This window comes from Hippocampus bargibanti, linkage group LG05, assembly GCF_051943395.1.
Source record: "Hippocampus bargibanti isolate YZ-2025 linkage group LG05, ASM5194339v1, whole genome shotgun sequence".
In the NCBI taxonomy this organism is placed as follows: domain Eukaryota; kingdom Metazoa; phylum Chordata; class Actinopteri; order Syngnathiformes; family Syngnathidae; genus Hippocampus; species Hippocampus bargibanti.
In genome coordinates this window covers 17841174-17862773 of record NC_142738.1, presented here as the reverse complement: position 1 = coordinate 17862773, position 21600 = coordinate 17841174, and the positions used below count along the sequence as shown (strand labels likewise).

At 41.7% G+C, this 21600-nt stretch overlaps 1 protein-coding gene across 3 annotated transcripts in view; it reads right to left on the bottom strand.

Moving 5' to 3' along the window:
* LOC148898117 (DNA topoisomerase I, mitochondrial) overlaps positions 1-21600 on the bottom strand; it is a 44655-nt gene that overhangs the window by 13941 nt on the left and 9114 nt on the right. For 2 of the 3 annotated variants that reach the window (XM_088997042.1, XM_088997041.1), the window contains 8 exons: positions 21072-21120; positions 16814-16860; positions 12051-12149; positions 9141-9225; positions 8917-9044; positions 8601-8716; positions 6533-6654; positions 128-250 (listed from right to left, as the gene is read on the bottom strand). In XM_088997042.1, the coding sequence (XP_088853168.1) occupies positions 128-250; positions 6533-6654; positions 8601-8716; positions 8917-9044; positions 9141-9225; positions 12051-12149; positions 16814-16860; positions 21072-21120 (769 nt within the window). The remainder of the gene's footprint in view (positions 1-127; positions 251-6532; positions 6655-8600; positions 8717-8916; positions 9045-9140; positions 9226-12050; positions 12150-16813; positions 16861-21071; positions 21121-21600) is intronic. The other variant, XM_088997043.1, reaches the window with a different exon arrangement.

The window sequence follows — 21600 nt, the reverse complement described above, 5'->3', positions numbered from 1 at the left end:
TATAATTGACAATGCATATGCTGGTCGCTGAGGAGCCCCTTGAAGCCAAAACACGTTTACTAAATACTGTACACAGTTTATTAATATTGACAAGCCGATGCATACATATATCACACTGCAATCTTACCAGTTTGTCCTCTTTGCTCATGTTTCTCTTTTCCTCAACCTTAGCTTTATGCATTGCATGAATCTCTCCAAAATCACATTTGTCAATATCTTGAATCAACAGCTTCTCGTCCCGAGTCATCACCTAGAAGAAGTGGAAGTTTAGTTACCTGTACATTTTGCTCCAAGTGCAAGGAGGGAAATATGGTGAAAAATGTTTGACACAACACTCACATTTACATATTTATGGATATCATCATTTCAATGCAAAAGCCATTGGATTGAAATGGGCTGTGTTTGGGTACTTCTTTGACACTTCCCTTATAATACAGTATATGGCATCTGTGACACTAATGTGACAGCTGTTTCATAAAAGGCAGTCTTCAAGTTATTGATAAAAGGTTTATCTCTTCAAAGAAACTGCTGAAAAGGAATCAAGAAATTGTTTCTCCATATGGACACTTGGTGGAATATTTCAGATTTTTAGGATGGGGAAAAAATCATGGCAACATATGGGAGTATTTATATTCCTCAAGCTGTCAAACTGATAACAATTTTCAAGACCATTTAATCGAATAAAATACTTTTTAAAAATCATGACAATGTTGTTCCTGTTAGTGCCCCCAACTGTGCCGTGTTGCATCATATGTCACATACACAATGAGTCAACTAGTTGCAATTTGGGCTGAAACAATTATACTGCCAGTTGACTAAAAACATATTTCACCAGGACAGCCTACAAAGATGAAGACAGTGCAATGCAACCAAAACAAATGGAATCTGATTTTTTGATGCAAACCTTTTGTCTCTGACCAAGTTTTTTCACTATTTCCTCCCTAGCAGGAATTTTGCATTTCTTCCCCCACAGCCTACAGAGCCTGCAGCCTAGCTTTGTAGTGTGCTCGAAGAGAGCCTTCAGGGGGAAATTCATAACATGTGTGTTCAAATAAACTGTTATAACTTCTTTATTTGTTGTTCAATCTTTATGAAACTTTCAGTACATTTTCATAACATATAATAGAATAAGATAACGTTTTTTTTTTTGTGAAATTGATTGAAGTTTTAGAAAATTATTGCACTGTTAATGAAGAATTTTTTTCCAAAACTTGCAAATTACAACAAAATACATTCACACCAAGTCACATATGCATGAAATAAACCTAGAATGCATTTAAAACAATTCAGGATGTTTTTCTTTGTGGTATGGTTTGACACATGGAATGCATAGGTTCACCTTGCATTGCTCACAACCTGTTCTTGGTTCGCGACAAATTTTCTTCTTTGCATGTTCTCTTTTTATCTAATTCTATTGGCCAATGAAGGAGGGCAGAAGTGTCTCCTTCATGTGTTCTCTTTTTCTTTTCCTTCTGTAATTGCCAAACAACTGGTGAGCTAAGTTTGTCCTGAATTCTAACTGAGTCCTTTTTCGGAGGCGACCTGTTCTGGCTTTCACTTGATGGTTTGGAGAGAGTTTCATCAGTATAAATCCATTGCAAATACAAATATCCACTAGAAACCAGAACAGGTATTTCCACCATTTGAGTGATTTCCTGGAGATAGCGTATAAAGCACGTAGTTCAGGGGTGTCAAAGTAATTGTTTGCCGCGGGCCACATTGTAGTTAAGGTAAATTTGGGGAAGCCATTAGAATGTTGAATCCCCTCCACATATTACATATAGAGCGCACAACAAATTAATGAATAACTGGTTTTCAAATCTGAAGTCAAGAAGAATGACTGTTATTGTGGTTTACATCCAAAAATATGAAAATTTGGTTCAGATTTTAGCAAGCATCATGGAATTTTACAAGTTTGATTTGTTTTCACGGGCCGAAAAAAATGATGTGGCGGGCCAGATTTGGCCCGCGGGCCTTGACTTTGACACCTGTGACGTAGTTCATCAGCCCGATCGACGCCGTTCATGTGTTGCGTGTAATTCTTCAGGGGTACTGGGCAAATCACAGTTGTAACAGTACCATTGTTCTGCTTCTGTTGCACTTCGCCGACTTCAGCTGGATTGGTATTTGTTGCCAATAACAAGACAGTTCGCTTATCATGCCAGGCAACCGACGTCATATTTCCTTTTTGCATCAGAACAAAGTCACCCTGTTTTTTTAACTTTGTCTTTTTGACGGCAGCAGGCAGGCATTTCCGGTTCGCTCTAACAGTCCCGCATCCGTACGTTCCATGTTGTAATAGGTGTTCGAACAGCGGCACTGATGTAAAGTAATTGTCACATGATGGTTTTTATCCTGAATGTTTCTCGTCAAGTCCTTGACAACGCGTTCTCCGAGAGCCTTTTCTGCTGCACCATCCGTCCCTTATACACGTGAAACTGGTTGACGTATCCAGTGTGAGGGTCTGCCCGCATCCACACCTTGAGTCCGCGTTTGATCGGTTTCATGGGCATGTACTGTTTAAATCCCAACCGACCATTGAATGCAATCATGGTTTCGTCAATGGAGACTTCGCGATGTGGGTTATAAGTTGCTTGGCATTTATCTATGACAATGTCCATGATGTGACGAACATGGGCGAGTTTATCGAAGCCAGGCTGTCCACGCGCAGGATTGTTGCTGATGTCGTCGACGTGGCAATACTGGTTTAATTTATCCAGCCAATCTCGCGTATAGCGTTCACTTAATCCAGTGGATTTGAGTGAAAATATGTATCCTGGTCGGGTGCAGCAATTATCCCCATAATAATTTGCACTGCATCTCCTGTGCTGTTGTGTCAGTGCAGTATGGATCCACGCAACCCTTCTGCTCCTGTATCCTCTTTGCGTAATTGTTCGTTTCCATGGCAATGTAGTCAGACTTCTATAGGAAACATTTGTAAAAAAAAATGTAATTCTAATTTATCACTACCTAATTCACTAGTAGGCCCAACACTTTGTACAAACTCATTTATGTTTACGTCCGTCAGCTGTTTGTGCGACTCGATTGCAACATCGGCGTCGTCATCGCCATCGCTTTCCAACGAGTTGTTATCGTCTTCACTGCTCAACTCGCTAATATCTAAATCAGAATCATTTAATGACTGTTCTAGATTGATTTTAGCACAGTTTTCCTCAGCTTTTCGAACATCATCCACAGTAAATCCGTCGAAGTCAGACTCGCTGTCGCTCGAGGAATATGACGGCATGTTGTCAGGTCTTACCAAATATGGTTCGTTTTTTCTGACGTTCGTACTATTTATATCACCGAACTTTGCCGAAGATAAATCGGTCAAGACACGTGTAAACTATTTTTCTATTGGCTGAAATATTTATTTAGACTACACAAATGAAGAACGGAACCAGGAAAAGAACAAGATTTAACCCAACATTAAGCAGTACAAAATTAATTCTGCATTATATGCCCACCGGCTGAGTGCATCCCTGCACAAGACACCCTGACTGATACCAGTCAATGATGGTAGCTTTACTTGCATGTTATTTAAAGGACAACCAACATCACTTTTTTTGTTTCCTAACTGACATCAGAAAAACGTTTTATAGCATCTAAAATACACAAAACACGCAGTATGATATTTTTAGTCAAATGCAAAGCACCAATAAAAATGACTTAAAGTGTCCAAAATCTGCAAAAAAACGAACCCGTAAGTGGCCAGTTTCAGAAGGTCCCGCCCCTTTGTTCGTGGCGCCAAGACGTCTTGCGTTGCTGGAGATTCAAAATAATGGCTTCAGATTCGGAGAATATGCTTTCTTGTTACTCATCCAATTATAATATGATTCAAATATTTCTGAAGAGGAAAGCATACACGTTTGCAATCGATTAAAGAATTTATTCCGTGCCATTTTGAGGCAATAGGGGGGGGGAGAATGTAGCTTCTGCCTCTTTTTGGTGCAACATGAAGTTTTCAGACCAAACAAGTACAGCAAAATGCATTGACGTGATGGAAGGACTGCTACAATGTGTCCTTTTTTCGGTCAGGGGCGTTCCTTCAGTGACGTAGGATGAGGACTCGTCAGTAACTCAAAAACAAGACTTCCGGAATATTCAGCGTGAGTCTTAAAACGTAAAATATAGCTATATGCGGTGGATTCTTTGTAAAATACGCTCAGTAGAAGTCATTTGAAACCATTTTACAAATTATGGACACAACTTGTCCGGAGACGTTGGTTGTCCTTTAAATATTTATTGAAACATACATTGAGAACAAACCTGGAAAATATGCAGGCAAAACAATATTTTTTTTTCAATCTAAGAAAATATATTGTGTACCTTAAAAAAGTTGTGTGGACCTGATCTAAAATCTAAATCCAATAAAGCAAATTTCCCCATCACAATTCTAAATACCAACATGAAAAGTGTTCTTTTTTAAGTAACAAAAATCTCAGGAGCATCCTGTTTCCATCAGCTAATTGGAGTTCATTATGTCTCCATTAAAGTTCAGAATCACTACGACGACATTTTTCGAACCGCCTGATCCTCACCGTGAACAAAGGGGGTGCTGGAGCCTATCCCAGCTGTCTTTGGGCAGTAGGCGGGGGCACCCTGAAACGGTTGCCAGCCAATTGCGGGGTACAAAGAAACAAACAACCATTTGCGTTCACACTCACACCTAAGGACAATTTAGAGTGCTCAATAAGCCTGGAATATTGGAGGAAACCGGAAGACATGGAGAAAACAGAAGCAAGCACGGGGGGAGCATGCAAACTCCACACAGCATGGCCAGACCTGGAATTGAATCAAGTACCTCTGCACTGTAAAGTCGACGTGCTAACCACTTGACTACAGGGATACCCTCGTATGTTAACATTGCTGACTAAAATGTAAGAAACCATAGTAAACTAATTAAACATAATCATTATTTTTAAATGTACATTTAATAACTTAAACATTTTAAAAAGAGCCATGTTCATTGACCACATCACCTGATAAACACAACAATACACACACAGATACTGCAAATAAAATGTTATCTCAGGTTGACCCTGAAAGGATGAACCTCCACAAAGTGAGATTACACTTTTGATGTGAAAGACGTAGCAGCACTGGGTGATCATTTAATGACACTGAATATCCATCAGGAGTTACATTATGTTCTGTTGAATTTTACATAAATATGGGTAATCCCGGAACGCATGCTGAGTTGGAATAGTATCTCGGTGGCTTAATTTAGCACGGACTCACTTTGTATTTTGTAAAACCCCCACAAGCATAACAGATGGTCAAGCTTTTTGAGAGGAAGCCCACATCCTATGGGTTGTTAAAAAAACTCAGCACAACATTGGTTTTTAATGTCACGTGTGTGGCGTGTCTCATTTCACTCTTTAAATTACTCCACGTCCACAAATGGTTCACAGTACACATGTGCAAGTCTGCTTGGCAGTGTGTGCCACTGGGGGCCTGACAAAATTCGGACACTTTGCCATTTCTAGTCAACCACTTGCAAAGATTTGCAATGCATTATGGCATTGTTTTTTATTATAATAATAAGCACCTTTCAAAAACGACTATTATACAATACACTTCATTTCTTTAAGTACAATACCATAGCACGTTTATTATACATAAAATAAGGTATATTTTGTGTAGTTTAACGGCTTAGAAAATTATTTTAATGGTTTCCTATGGGATATTAACGTTTAACGTTAGCGAGCTATCTATTAGATATCTGGCTGTCTTTGTGTTCTCAATGACAAAAGTGTGTTGTTTGTCCAGCAGTCATATGTCCTGAATACATCACGTCTTGCCAGAACACACATGAATTTACCACATGTTCAAAATGTGGCCTAAAAGTAAAATACATATTAATACAAATGAATATTTTTCAGCGCTAATGCCTTTTTCCAAGGCACACTTATTAAATACTACTCATCAACTCACGCATGCAAAATTAATGAATCTTTCCTTCATTAAATTTTCATCAATCTCACCATATTTCAAGTTGCTATTATAGTGTTGTGCACAGAATTTATAAAGTGAAAAATAATCCCTTTCAGAATTATACTGTAAAATAAATGCACCAATCTGATCACATAAACGGAGCCATGCACATTTTTATAATAAAGGTTTTATAATTCATTAATGTGATTATTAATTTTATTCAGTTAAAGTAATGTGCTGAGGATTTAAGCCTCTTAAAGGGGGAAAAATAAATTTAAGCACTATTAAAAAGCTAATAAAATAGTTGGACTTATTGAAATACTGTAAAAATTACAAGAATGCTATACAGTAGGGATGCCAAAGTTGGGTCCTCGAGACAGACGTAAATAAATTGATCAGGACCATTATCAGGCCTATCAGAATTTGCTGATGTGCTGGTTTTGAATTTGATTTGAATCTGAGGTATTTGATAAAACAGGCTGAATAGGGGCTCCCGAGGATCAGACCTGAGCACCCCCTGCTCTATAGTATGTACCATCAGGGATGTTCCTACAGCATAGTAGCTTTATTCTTTTGAACACCAATTTGTATTTACCCGTGTCCAGTCAGTGAAGAAGTTCTCACGAAAAACCTTCTTAGTAGTGTATTCATGATCTAACATCTGAGCAAAGAACACAGCAACTTCCTCTGCTGCCAGGCTCAGCTTCACTGGCTTACCTGTGCACAAATACAGGCAAAAATAACACTGTGATGATCTTGTTACAATGCAAGATGATTTATTTGTATTTATTTAATTTATATATTGATATGGACATAGAATTAATAAATTCCACATTAGGTAAGTACTCCTAACACAAGTGACATTAAGAATAAAATTTATCATGCAGCAAAATTCCAACACTTCTAGAGTCCCGACAAACTAACTATACTTAGAGCAATTTATCGACGTTGGCTCAGGGGGAGAAAATGGCATTCTAACCACTTTACAAACAAAAACATGCACCCTAAGGATGTCAGGATGAAATTATCTTCCTACGGTAAAAAGGCTCAGGAGTGACAGCCTTGAATAAAGCCGGCCAAATGGCGTGGATTCGGGACTAGTGCAATCATGATGCAATACAGAGTGGAACTGCAGGCATTCAAGAAATTACACCACACTTTGGCCATCAACACTTCATACGGCGGTTGTAGTAATATCCCTCAATTGACAATATCAAGTGGTCAGCAACAACAGTGGACAACATGAGTCACCAAATTTCCTTTTCTCCAAAACATCACAACTATTTTTGTTTTCAAGCTGCTTGAACAATTTCACCTCTTATGTATCTATTTGTTGTGCATCCTGAGCAATAATTGTTCCAGACACTTGTCACCATGATAATGAGCCACAACTTGACAATCGTCATATAGCTAACGCAGATCAAACATTCAACAAAGGAAATGTTACAATAGTGAGGTACAGTGTAAGTTAATATTGATATCACTCTCAAAAATGTGGGTTGGACCTAAAACACAGTTGATGTCTTCAAGCAAGGTCTATGTGACGAAGAAATCTTGTCACAGTGCACATTTTAAATTGAAATGCTCCATCACATTCACCATTTTTGACACATTTTTCTTGCCGTCCATCAACCACATGTGGCAAATCAACTTTTATAGGGATAATATTAAAATGCTAAATGTCAAAACAGTTCAGGTTCGAATTTTTCTTTGATAAGTTGTATGCATGGGCTGTGCACCAAGTGTGCAATTGTGCACAAGCCCAGCTAAGAAGGAACGCTGACAGATAGTAAATTTATTGACAAAATACCATGGTACCAATCATACCTATCAACGAACCTCACCCACTGCTGCCACTTTATGTTGATTCAATGCAAGACTACAACCATTATTAAGTGTTATGTCACACAGAGACAGTGAACAAGGGCACAGCCACATAATAATAAATAATAATAATAATAATAATAATAATAATAATAATAATAATACATTTCATTTCTAAGCGCCTTTCAAGTGCAATGAACTCTGGTACAGTGGGAAAAAAATGAGAAAATAATGTAATTCATCGGAAAAAAGATGATTGGTTATTTGAATTGCGAAATGAGTAGAAATTAATTGTATAACCACACTTACACACAAACACAAATCCCAAATGAAGAGTGAAAATATGACACCTTAGATAACATCTAACGCAGCGTAGCAACAGGCAGCAGCCACCCTCGAGTCAAACATGTCTCGTACCAGTTTTACCAGCTCATGACCTTGCCTAACTCGGCCCGAATTGAGCGTTAATTACTTCTTCACCCCCCCCCCCTGTTTGGGCCGTGTGGATTGGGAGGGGTTCATATATAATAGATCAGTGCATTGCAGACCAGACTTGATTAATTATGATGGATGGATGTGGAAGCTGCAGTTTTTTTCTGGGTGAAGGAGGTTAGTAATCCTCAATATCAGAGTTGGCTGCTCTGAGTTGAACAAAACGATGTTCACATAAAAATAAAAGCATCGTTCATTTTCTATCAGGTCATTTGTCAGCTACTGCTTGATGCAGGAAAAAAGTTTTTGGTAATGAAAAATATGAAGCAAATATCTTGAATCATAGGCAATCTTAAGAGATTTTCCTTGAGTAAATGTCTGCATGTTCTGTTGGCCAGATCTCTTACCTTTGTAGTAGAAATGAACATTGTCTGGTAGAGGCTGGTAGTTGGGTGGGAAGTAGGGTCCTTTGTGTTCCAAAAACCTCCATTTTACCCCAGCTTCATATTTCTCTTCTTCCCACCTGACAGGGTGTGATGTAACGATATATTTGACAATAGGAATTGCTCAGGTGTGTGTGTGTGTGTGCGCGCGAGAGAGAGACAGAGAAAGACAGAGGGAGACAGAGGGAGACAGAGGGAGACAGAGAGAGGTGTGAGAAAAAAGAAATACGCAAAACACCAGGATCGGTTCAATACAAGTTAAGAAGCAGCATCTTCAAACCATCGCCAGCGCTTCTGCTCCTCTTCTTCCTTCTGTCTCATCTTCAATTCTCTTGCTTCCTTAATCTCCTCCTTTGTCTTCTTCGGCTTTTTGGAAACTGTTATTTCTCCTGTCTCTACCTTCACATCCTGTGCAGAGAAAACCACATAAAATGTGAGTTCAATTATTCCCAGAACTAAAAATTCTTACAACTCCTACGTTATTGCTGGTGAAAACAAATTTACCGTTTCACTATTCTTCTTTGCGTTCTTTTTGAGAGGTTCGCCATGATTTTCTTCCACTGAAGGTTGTTTTTTCTTCCTTTTGGTGCTGTATCCAGATAAAGGCAATATTGGTCTTTTAATGAGGTTAAATAATTTAAACAATATTGATTTACATAACAATTTAACAACAACTGAAGCTATAACAAAACGTTAACATGGACAGTGTCATGATCTGGTTGGCGACCAACGGGGAGCGCTGTCGGCACCGCCTGCACCTGCACAGGTGCTGGTCGTCCCGATCAGATTGGCGACCAACGGGTAGCGACGCCAGCCCTGCCGGCAGCCTCGCAGGTGCTGGTCGTTATCACTGTCACTTAAAAGAACACCCGGCACGACCATCCGTTGTCGGTTCATTGTTTGTTTGCTGCTTGTTTGCTGCATGCATTGTGTATGTGTTTGTTTAACCTTGGCGGACTTTTACTTTTGGTCTTCTTTTGATACTTTGAATTTTTTCCATTCAGATGATTTTGATGTTTTACATTTTGTTCCTACTGACCTTTATTTTAATACAATTTGTAAAACAACCTCCTGCTCCCTCCTGCCTGCTTTTTGGGATCCGCACCCGCTATCACCACCTTGCAAACCGTGACAGAATGAACCGACCCACCATCGGATCCCGCAGGTACATCGGACCCGTCTCATTTCCACCCTGTGCCTGGCAATTCTACGTCCACGTTAGCGCAAGCCTCGTCGAGTTTGAATTGCGTCACTCGACGAGCCGCAACGTCCACGTAAACGTCCGGCCGAGACCTCCTTCCAGGTGGCCGTCCAGGGTGACACTGGGTGACTGGCATTGCACGCCCACGTCCAGCCACGCTGTCGTCGTGCATGACGAATTGAGTCTCATCCACAACGAGCCGTGCAACGTCCGCGTCAACGTCAGTCCGAGACCCCACTCACCGCTGGATCCCGGAGCGGCTCTGGACTGGTCTCGTTCCCCCGGAGCCGGGCAGTTCACGCCCACGTCGGCGTCCGGCCGAGACCTGGTCCCATACGGCCGTACGGGATGCCATTCTGCGCCTGGCAGTTCGACGTCCACGCAGAGCCATGCGCCGTCGCGTGAACGTGCGAGAGGGATCGCACTCACGCCCACGACGATCCGTGCCGCGTCTTCGTCCACCCCAGGCCGAGTCCCGTTCCCATCAGGCCGCCGCCCGTCGTATGCTGGAGAGGCAGCGGTTGCCCTCTCCACCGACCGTTCCCTGGCGAGTGGACCTTTTGGGAGACTGTCGGGACTTTGGAAGCAGCCCCTTGAAGGGGGGGTACTGTCATGATCTGGTTGGCGACCAACGGGGGGCGCTGTCGGCACCGCCTACACCTGCACAGGTGCTGGTCGTCCCGATCAGATTGGCGACCAACGGGTAGCGACGTCAGCCCTGCCGGCAGCCTCGCAGGTGCCGGTCGTTATCACTGTCACTTAAAAGGACACCCGGCACGACCATCCGTTGTCGGTTCATTGTATGCTGCTTGTTTGCTGCATGCATTGTGTATGTGTTTGTTTAACCTTGGCGGACTTTTACTTTTGGTCTTCTTTTGATACTTTGTATTTTTTCCATTCAGATGATTTTGATGTTTTACATTTTGTTCCTGCTGACCTTTATTTTAATACAATTTGTCAAACAACCTCCTGCTCCCTCCTGCCTGCTTTTTGGGATCCGCACCCACCATCACCACCTCGCAAACCGTGACAGACAGCTATCATATATAGGCAAACATCCTGACTTTTTTGTAGAGGGGGAACTCCTGGAAGGAAGAAAAATCATAATTAACAATGTACTTATATGTACAAAGTAATTTGGTATGATAACAGTTATTGATTGCTTTGATGGTCTCATCCTCGTCACTTTCATTACCAAGATTCAACTGATTAATAGCGCAAACACATTGCATTACTCCAAGGAAGCATAGAGGTTGTACTTTGTTTTGGGAAGCCCCATTTTATTTTACCAACAACAGAAAAAAATATATATAGTGCCTCCAATAATATACAGCAAAGGTCCTCGCCGACAAAACCTACATGTGCGAAAATACACCCCAGAGTGAAAAAAAATCGTCATATATTAAAGTTCTGCTTCCCTCTACAACAAAAAGATCCCCTGCATAACACGAAATAATCTTCTCCACCTTTGCCAGGCAATGAGGTTCACTACAATGAAAACAACAATCCTTCCGCAAAAGTCGAATAATCCAACCTCAGCCTGCCACAGAGAATCCTACTGCTTAGCTTGGAAATAATAATACATTTAATTTATAAGCGCCTTTCAAAACTCTCAAGGACACTGACAATCACCACACTGATTTACACATGTTCAGTCATGCAGGAAGTATTTGTTAGTTTCAGACGCAGCATGAATGTTGTGTTGACAAAATGGCGACAAAATGGACCTTTGCAGACCCATGGGTTAAGAAAACAGAAACTAATGCTAGAAGGCTGATAAAAGTACTAAAAATTAAAGATGGAAGAAGCAGAGTAAGAACATTCTGCAATAAATTGATTTAAAAATGAATGCTGAACGTGAAGTTTGCAATTTCTTTCCTGTTTTGATGAGTCAAATGAGTGTATGCTCATACATATGCACTATTCCTTCATTTTCCGAAGTGCTTTATCCACGCTAGGCTGGCATAAATTCTGCTGTCCACAGCGAATGTCAGTGCCTCCGTGGACGCGTTATTAATGCTTGTCATGTGAAACCCCAAGAGCCGTATTGAACCGGTCCAAGAGCCACATGTGGCTCGCGAGCTGCGTGTTGGCTGATGAAGAAGAAAATTCAGTTTTAAATATGAGTCTCTCTGTAGCAATGCGATTCATTACTTCCTTTACAGTGACACAGTTTGTTCACTCAACACCTTCAAATGCTGACATTAACTTACTTCTGTGTGTCACTGGTGGCAATGTCAGCAGGTTCATCTTTGATTCTTTTTCTTTTCGTGCCTTTCTTCTTTGTAGTGAAATTACCGTCGTCCAACTCCCTATTGCACACAATAATAAACATAAAAAATAAAAAAACACCATTCAGGTGACATTACGTTAAATGTCTGTCCACCACGATTGCTTGAGATGCAAAAACCATCATTGTTTGAATCTTTGTTAAAAAAAAAAAAAAAAAAAAAACGCCATCTCAAGAACCAGAACCAGAATCCACATAGCAATTAAAGAACAAAACAAATAATTTTATCTTTTTTTAAAATATACATATCATTAAAGGACAACAGACACAATTTTTTGTTTCCTAACTGACATCATAAAAACGTTTTATAGCATCTAAAATATCCAAAACACGCAGGCTGATATTTTTAGTCAAATGCAAAACACCAATAAAAATGACTTAAAGTGTCCCAAAACTACTTCAAAATGACCTCGGAAATGGAGTTTCAGAAGGTCCTGCCCCCTTGTTCGTGACGTCACGCGAGAACGTCTTGCCTTGCTCTAGAATCAATACAATGGCTTCAGATTCGGAGAAGATGCTTTCTTGTTACTCATCCAGTTATGGATATGATTCAAATAGTTCTGAAGAGGAAAGCATAAATGTTTGCAATCGATGAAAGAAGTTTCCGTATCATTTTGAAGCGCCTGGACTCCAATGTAGCTCCCAGAAAATGCACAAGATGGCGCCCAAGCTCTGTTGGAAAACTAGTATAAAATAGTAGTCTTGGTGCAACATACAATTCACCATGGCATTATTTATGTGTTTTCCATCTAATTTTGCCATCAACACGGATCAACAGGATGTTTTCAGACCAAACAAAGTACCCGAAATGCATTGTGTGTCGCTCTCTCGGTCAGGGGCATTCCTGACGTGACGTCACGTCAGGAATCGTCACCAACTCGAAAACAAGACTTCCTGAATATTTAGCGCAAGTCTTAAAAGGTAAAATATAGCTATATGCGGTGGAGTCTTTGTAAAATACGCTCAGTAGAAGTCATTTGAAGTGATTTTACAAATTATGGACAAAACTTGTTCGGCGGCGGAGTACAAATTACCCGAAACTCTTCGAAATTGTGACACCTCTAGTATTTGGTACTATTATGTGTGCAGTAAAGAGATTTTTCATGTTTTGCAGGTATAGGTCTATGTTTTATCTTAAAAATAAGATTGGAAAAACAATGGTGTATGCTGTAGGTTTTGAGGGAAGGGAAGGACAAGAAACAGACAAAAATCACGATGACAAGTTCCTCTTTTTAATGATGATTAGTGATAGGCCACCCTTATCGTGCACCTCCATCCATTTCTCCACTGCGAGACTAATAAAGGCAAATCCAATCCAATCCATCATTAAGACATTTTAAAATGAATAACATGACCTTGGGGGCCCAGGAGGAAGAAACAAAAAACATGACACACACGGGAGCGATTTTAAAATTGGTGTCATGTGCTACCATGCTCAAGTATTCCCAGGGCACGCGCTACTGAGTTCTGCAAAGACTGTAAATTAGAAACCCATTGTGGGGAAAGAGGAGTAAGAGCATGGCGATAACATCGGACTGCACCACATCTTCGACCACCTTGACAACACAGGAACCTACGCAAGGATCCTGTTTGTGGACTACAGCTCTGCGTTCAATACCATCATCCCAGGACTCCTCATCTCCAAACTTCTCCAGCTTGGTGTGTCCCCTATGATCTGCCAGTGGACCCTCAGCTTCCTGACAGGACGGACACAACAGGTCAGACTGGGAAATATATCATCCACAACACAAACCATGACCACTGGAGCCCGCAGGGATGCGTCCTCTCTCCATTGCTCTTCTCTCTCTACACGAACGACTGCACCTCAACGCACCCAGCTGTCAAATTCATAAAGTTCGCAGACGACACCACGGTCATTGGTCTCATCAAAGACGGCGACGAGTCTGCGTACCGACAACAAGTGGAGCAGCTGGAGCTCTGGTGCAGCCGTCACAACCTGGAGCTGAACACGCTCAAGACAATTGAGATGATCGTGGACTTCAGGAAACATCCATCACCACAGCTACCCCTCACACTATCCAACTGCCTTGTGTCAACCGTTGAGACCTTCAAGTTCCTGGGAATCACAGTCTCCCAGGACATGAAGTGGGAGGTCAACACCAACTCTATCCTGAAAAAGGCCCAACAGAGAATGTACTTCCTGAGGCTGCTAAAGAAGCATGGCCTGCCACAGGAGGTGCTGCAACATTTCTACACGGCTGTCATCGAATCCATTCTGTGTTCTTCCATCACCGTTTGGTTCGGGGCCGCCACAAAAATGGACAAAATCCGACTTCAACGGACAGTTAGGTCGGCGGAAAAAATCATTGGCATGTTCAATATTTGATGTGTTATTTATATGTGTTATTATTTGTGAGTTTTGGAATTTAATTTCCACTGCATCATCCACAGGGAGCAACTCGTGTCTAAATTATTGAATTTAGAGAATGTCATGAAGCCTGTGAAGGAAATCGTCAACTCCATCCACACTCATGCGCTTCACCACAAACAATTCAAGAATCTCATCGCTGAGCTGGACCAAGGGCTTCCAGGTGACCTGCCGCTGCACTGCACTGTGAGGTGATTGTCAAAAGGCAAAGTACTCTCTTGCTTTTTTGAACTGTTGGATGCCGTGAAACTGTTCATGGAAGAGAAAGACAAGGACGATTCTGTGCTCTCGGACCACGAGTGGATTATGGATGTGTCTTTTTTGGTCAACATGCTGTGTCACTTGGACAAACTGAACCTTACCCTGCAGGGTAAGTCAAAAATTCTGCCCGACTTGGTGCAAAGTGTGTTTGCGTTTGTCAACAAACTGAAGCTGTTCAGGGCGCATATTTAAAAGGGAGATTTAACACATTTTTCAACTCTGCTAAAAGCCAGCGGGCAAGTCACCAGCAATAAGAAAAGAGCCAGATATGCAACACTGGTTGAAAACTTGCACAGAAACTTTGTGACCCGATTCCGTGATCTACAACTGAAAAGGCCGCAGATTACGTTCCTTGTCGACCCGTTTAATGCGGAGACGGACTGTGTGAAAGCCCCGCTAGTCACAGATGAAGCTGCAGCTGAGTTAGAGATGATCGATCTTTGTGAGGAAGATCAATTGAAACCGGCTTTAAGGGAAGGGACCATTGAGTTCTGGAAATGCGTGCCAATGGAAAAATACCCCAATGTCAAACCGGCTGCGCTTAAGATACTGTCAATGTTTGGGTCAACATACGTCTGCGAGTGTTTTCTACCCTGAAACATGTGAAATCAAAGCATCGATCGGTTCTGACTGACACTCATGTAAAAGAATTGCTTCGAGTGGCAACAACAGAATGCAAGCCAGATATAATGAGGATTGTCCAAGACAAACAATGCCAGAAGACCCACGAAGCAACATGCACACTTTTGTAAATTATTATATTTTTGTTTGTGGACTTGGTTGAACTGAGTGTGTGTGTGTAAAGACAGTGTTCTTTGTTACCTGTAGTTTTAGTGCTCTAGAAGTCAATTTCCGATATATTTGTTGGTTTTGTATTTAAAATGTGATACCTATAATAAATCTGTCTGAGCAGAGGTCTGTGTGTGTGAGGGATGGGGCGATGGGGTGTTCATGAGTGCCCATGTTTATCAAAGTCAGCGTTAGTGTTAAATATGCTCATATGCACGACATACAGCACAGATGAAATTACTGTCCTCTCGGACCCAGCGTGCAAGGCACTTATGACTTTAACAAACATAATAAACACGAAAACACCAATTTGCCGGGAGTGAGAGGGTAGCCGCTGCGTGATCACGCGCCGTGATCTTGATGTGGCTCTTTGCAGTAACATAGTAAAAAATGTCTTAGTCTCTGACTGGTTGGCCACCCCTAGGTTAAAGGATATTACTTGTCCTTTGTTTAGCTACCTCACTTTCATCCTTGTTAAGCTAAAATGTTGACAATAAATTGATGTTGACTGGCATCAAGGTTTTGATGTCTAAAATGCAGTTTAAAGCAAAGCATCTGTCGGCCTTGTATGATCAAGAGACAGCTGCATATGATAAGCATAACTATGGCCATTTCCGATGTGCCTTCTGCTGACACTGCCACTGTATAAATTGAACAAAAAAAGTAATAACCACACCTTACTTCATGCACTTTGAAAGACCCAACTCGACTACTCACCTTTAAACTTGATGTATCAACTCATGTATTTCTTTTTTCTACTTTCATTCCTTTCATCACTTTGCTGCTGTGAAATGTAAATTTCTCCACTGTGAGACTAATAAAGGCAAATCCAATCCAATGTCATAATAATTAGTTTTTTTTGTAATAATTTGTTTTCGAGCGTATGAGATGTCACTCTTCATCGAGGGTGGAGATAAAACCACAAATGGGTTACAAGTCTCCAGAAACATTTTAGTGAGACACATTTGACACAGCAATACTTTGGCCACCGTCTTCCCTCCCGGGCAACACCCCGTGGAGTTCCCAGCTAATCATACCATGTAAACTCATTTGTTACTGTACTTTGCTAGAAAGATACAGACAGAGATTCAACACAAAGTAGATGTGTTTTTGTGGGAAGGTCAAACATGTTCTATGAAACGCAAATGTGTTTTTTAAACAAGATTGAGAAAATGAGATTTTAGGAGCAATCATTGAAGGGTACACTTGTCACATATTATTTGGGGCTTAAAGAAACACAGCTCTACCTGGAATTGTTAGGTGAGTTCAACTTCTCAATTTTTGGTGCTTTTTCCTGCAGTGAAAGACAGAACAAAACTCAAAAATGGTGAAACACAATAAATGTACAGAAGCTGATTAAGATGGGTCCTCTGCTAATCTGGGCATTAAATATTTTTTAAATTATAAATAAATAAATTGGGATTTCTTTCAAGTCATAGCTAACACTGAGAACATAGATGTGCTGTACACATGAAAATTTGGAAAAAATAACAATTTGGTTGCATATTATTAATGTTTGCATAAAGTTTTTTGTGTGTGCATATTTTAAACTTTTGCATCAACGTTCTGAAGTTTATAGTTCCAAAGTTTTGAAGTTTTGTTTCCAATTTGATACTTTTGTTTCCGAAGCCATACTTGTGGGCAGGTCTTCCTTTGAACAACCTTACAAGCCTTTTCATTGGTCAATTCAGAGTGATTGGGGACCATTTTCAGTGGTAAGCTTGGAGCTATGGTGTGACAATGACTTTCAATTTCAAAATGATACATCTTACACTTTAGTATATTTGTATTAATTATATTTAATTAAATTTTATACTGTACATGTGTGAGCAGGCAAAGTTACTCCCATATATTTGGTTACTGTGAACAATTGGAATACCCCCACATACTGTGACCCACCAAAAACATGACGCCAACAGATATCATTTCTACTTTTAACTTTTTACAGTCAATAAAAGACATTGCATTAATGTAGCCACAAGGGGGCACAAGCCAGTGTCTTATTGTGCCCGTCCCAAGCCCAGATAAATAGAGAGGGTTGTGTCAGGAAGGGCATCGGACGGAAAAATTTTTGCCAAAACAAATAGGCGAATCAAACCTCTGAATCCCATACCGGATCGGTCGAGGCCCGGGTTAACAACGGCCGCCATTGGTGCTGTTGACCTTCAGGGTGCCAGTGGAAAATTGACTACTGTTGGTCGAAGGAGAGGAGGGAGGTGTGCCCGGAGGAAAAGAGAGAAATGGAACGCCGAGAGTATAGAACTAAGAGTAGGAACAATGACAGGTAAAGGTCGAGAGCTGGTTGACATGATGCAGAGAAGGAAGGTAGACATACTGTGTGTCCAGGAGACCAGGTGGAAAGGGAGCAAGGCTAGAAGCTTAGGGTCAGGGTTTAAGTTGTTCTATCATGGTGAAGACAAGAGAAATGGAGTTGGGGTTATCTTAAAAGAGGAGTTTGTTAGGAATGTCTTAGAAGTAAAAAGAGTATCAGATAGAATGATGAGTCTGAGGCTAGAAATTGAAGGTGTGATGTTCAATGTTGTTTGTGGGATGCCCCACAAGTAGGATGTGAGCTGGCGTAGAAGGAGAAATTTTGGTTGGACTTTGATGAAGTCATACAGAACATCCCGAGAAGTGAGAGGGTGTAATTGGTGGAGACTTCAATGGACATGTTGGCGCAGGAAACAAAGATGATGAGGAGGTGATGGGCAGGTTTGGACTCCAGATGAGGAACACTGAAGGAGAGATGGTGGTTGACTTTGCTAAGAGAATGGAAATGGCTATTGTGAATGCTTTCTTTCAGAAGAGACAGGAACATTGGGTGACCTATAAGAGTGGAGGCAGAGGTACACAGGTAGACTACATTTTGTGTCAACGGCGCCATCTAAAGGAAATCAGTGACTGCAAAGTAGTGGTTGGTGAGAGTGTAGCCAGACAGCATAGGTTGGTGGTGTGTAGGATGACGCTGGCAGTGAGCAAGACTAAGAAACCAATGGCTGAAGTGAGGACAAAATGGTGGAAGTTGAAAAAGGAAGAGTGTTGCATGACATTTAGGAAGGAGGTAAGACAAACACTGGGTGGGCAAGAGGACCTTCCAGATGACTGGCAAACTACAGCAAACATAATCAGAGACACAGGTCGGAGAGTACTTGGTGTATCGAGTGGAAGAAAGGTAGATAAGGAGACTTGGTGGTGGAATGGGGAGGTGCAGGAGTGTATACAGAGAACGAGGTTAGCAAAGAAGAAGTGGGACACTAAGAGTACGGACGAGAGTAGACAGCGGTACAAGGAGATGCAGCGCACGGTAAAAGTAAGGGTGGCAAAGGCCAAACAAGAGGCCTATGATGACTTATATGCTCGGCTGGACAGCAAGGAAGGTGAGACTGAGTCTGAGACTACGTGGCCAGTAGTGTGATGGCAAGATGGAAAGAGTACTTTGAAGAATTAATGAATGAGGAAACATTGCCATCTCTATCCTTAATTACCCGAACCTGCTGCAGGTCCTTACCATCTTTGTCTCTCTGTCTCGCCAGCCTGTAAAGATCAGTCTCGCCTTAACAGGCTGGCGAGACAGAGAGACAAAGATGGTAAGGACCTGCAGCAGGTTCGGGTGATTAAGGATAGAGATGGCAATATATTAACAGGTGCCAGTAGTGTGATGGCAAGATTGAAAGAGTACTTGGAAGAATTGGAATTGATGAATCAGGAAATTGAGAAGGAACAAAGAGTAGAAGACGTGACTGTTGTGGCACCAAGACGTAGCAAGCATTAGCAAGGATGAAGTGAGGAGGGGGCTGAAGAGGATGAAGGGGGGAAAGGCACTCGGGCCTGAAGATTTACCAATCGAGGTATGGAAGTGTCTTGGAGAGGTGGCGGTGGCGTTCCTGACTGTGCTATTCAAAAAGATCTTGGATGGCGAACAGATGCCTGAAGAATGGAGACGAAGTGTACTCGTGCCCATTTTTAAGAACAAAGGAGATGTGCAGAGTTGTATTAACTACAGAGTAATAAAGTTGATGAGCCTTCCAATTAAACTCTGGGAAAGAGTAGTTGAAGCTAGACTAAGAGCAGAAGTGAACATTTGTGAGCAGCAGTATGGCTTCATGCCAAGAAAGAGTACAACAGATCAGAATCAGAATCATCTTTATTGCCAAGTATGTAGAACACACAAGGAATTTGTTTCCGGTAGAACACGCTGCACTAGTATCGTCGTCAAAAAAACTGCTAAGTGGCACTGTACAGTTCCATTTTGGCTACTGTTGAAGAGTTCAAAGAGTTAATGGCTTGGGGGAGATGCAGTGTTTGCTTTAAGAATGCTGATAGAGAAGTAAAGAGAAGGTCAGAAGGAATTGCATTGGTTCTTTGTAGATCTGGAGAAAGCGTATGACAGGGTGCCCAGAGAAGAGCTGTGGCATTGCATGAGGAAGTCTGGAGTGACGGAAAAGTATGTCAGAGCGGTGCAAGACATGTATCATGACTGTAAGACAGTTGTGAGGTGTGCTGTCGGTATGACTGAGGAATTCAAGGTGGAGGTGGGACTCCACCAGGGGTCAGCTCTGAGCCCCTTCTTGTTTGCTATGGTGATGGACAGGCTGACAGACGATGTTAGACAAGAATCTCCTTGGACCATGATGTTTACAGATGAGATTGTGATCTGTAGCAAGAGCAGGGAACAGGTGGCGGAGAAACTAGAGATGTGGAGATATGCCCTGGAAAGGAGAGGAATGAAGATATGTGTGTGAATGAGAGGGATCCAAGTGCAAGAGTGATGCTACAGGGAAAAGAGATAAAGAAGGTGGAGGATTTTAAGTACTTGGGGTCAACTGTCCAGAGCAATGGAGAGTGTGGAAAAGAGGTGAAGAAGCGTGTCCAGGCAGGCTGGAGCGGCTGGAGAAAAATGTCAGGTGTGATGTGTGATAGAAGGGTTTCGGCTAGGATGAAAGGAAAAGTGTATAAAACAGTGGTGAGACCAGCCATGATGTTTGGACTGGAGACAGTGCCACTGAAGAAAAGACAGGAAGCAGAGCTGGAGGTAGCAGAGCTGAAGGTTTTCTTTGGGAGTGACCAGGTTGGATAGGATCAGGAATGAGTACATTAGAGGGACAACCCATATTAGAGGCTTTGGAGAGAAAGTCAGAGAGGCCAGACTGAGATGGTTTGGACATGTCCAGAGGAGAGAGAGTGACGATATTGCAAGAAGGATGCTGAGCCTTGAACTGCCAGGCAGGAGACCGAGAGGAAGACCGAAGAGGAGGTTTATGGATGTGATAAAAGAGGACATGAAGGTAGCTGGTGTGAGAGAAGAGGATGCACAAAACCGGGATAGATGGAGGACATTGATTCGGCTGTGGCGACCCGGGTCGCCACAGCCAAAAGAAGAAGAAAAGACATTGCATTGATGTCTTTCACCATATGAATAAAGGGTACTTCTGGGTATGGATGGATGGATGGATGGATGGATGGATGGATGGATGGATGGATGGATGGAAAACGAATGTGACTTACCTCATTGTCTTTTCCATTAGTTGAGTCTGTAGATTTTGTTGGCTCAGCACTGCAGGTCAAAAATAGAAAAGAGAAAATTGAGGCGTTGTGTGCAGTGTATAAAATACAAGCATTGACCTGAATTAATGGATTAAAAACTTGCTTTAACTTGACATATTGGCTTGTTTTATCTGTCTTTCTTTTATAAAAGCAGCCAAAGCAGCAGTTAGGCTCATGTCTTGAACCGGTTGGTTTTCTAATAAGACGATGTAGTAAAATGTCACCAATTAGTGGATCAGTGCCTCAGAAGTTCCCATACAGATCTTTCACTTTTCTTCTCTGGCTAACCTTTACACAGTTGAGAAGCAAGACATCGCATTGAAATTATGAGCCAGTGTCGTCACTGTGTCACCTCTCCATGAGTCGTCACCTTACCGTGGTGGAGGGGTTTGTGTGTCCCAATGATCCTAGGAGCTAGGTTGTCTGGGGCTTTATGCCACTGCTGGGGTCACTCATGGCAAACAAGTCCTGGGTGATGGACCAGACAGAG